Consider the following 580-nt stretch of genomic DNA (forward strand, 5'->3'; position numbering starts at 1 on the left):
ATCTCATTCATTTTGTCCTTTCTTGGTCTCTTTTCTATTCAGTTCTGACAACTACTCTGAAAACATCCTTGTCTGTGCGCCAAAACAGTGGTTTTATATCAGCTAATGTTGGCGCCAACGTGACATTACCATGTTTCTATGAACTTGAATCAGCAGCTGTGTTCTACTGGTATAAGCAGACGGTGGGACAGAAACCAAAGCTCATCTCTACCTTCTACAAATATGATAAAAGTGTAACTTTTATTGATGAATTGAAAAATGATCCACGCTTCAAATCAGAAAGTAAAAATGGTAAAAATCACTTGACAATCACATCGTTGCGCATTTCAGACTCAGCGACTTACTACTGTGTCAGTGGCTATGCAGGCTATAAGATTGAATTTGCAGAGGGCATCACCGTGAGTGTAAAGGGTTCAGGCTTGAACATCCCAATTTCGGTCCATCAGTCAGCATCTGAGACCATCCAGCCAGGAGGCTCTGTGACTCTGAACTGTACAGTTCAAACTGGGAGCTGTGATGGAGAACACAGTGTTTACTGGTTCAAAAACTCTGAAGAATCTCATCCAGGACTCATTTACAG

General features: G+C 41.4%; 1 gene segment (V, D, J or C); it reads left to right on the forward strand.

Annotated features, from left to right (window-relative positions):
• Nucleotides 1-35: 35 nt before the first annotated feature.
• Nucleotides 36-576, forward strand: LOC121940162 (the record flags this gene model as incomplete). The annotated part of the segment is given in 1 exon segment: nt 36-576. A coding segment is annotated over 1 exon segment (541 nt), but the record flags the coding sequence as incomplete, so codon positions are not given.
• Between the last annotated feature and the right edge of the window lie 4 nt (nt 577-580).

This window comes from Plectropomus leopardus, unplaced genomic scaffold (assembly GCF_008729295.1).
Source record: "Plectropomus leopardus isolate mb unplaced genomic scaffold, YSFRI_Pleo_2.0 unplaced_scaffold77530, whole genome shotgun sequence".
NCBI lineage: Eukaryota > Metazoa > Chordata > Actinopteri > Perciformes > Serranidae > Plectropomus > Plectropomus leopardus.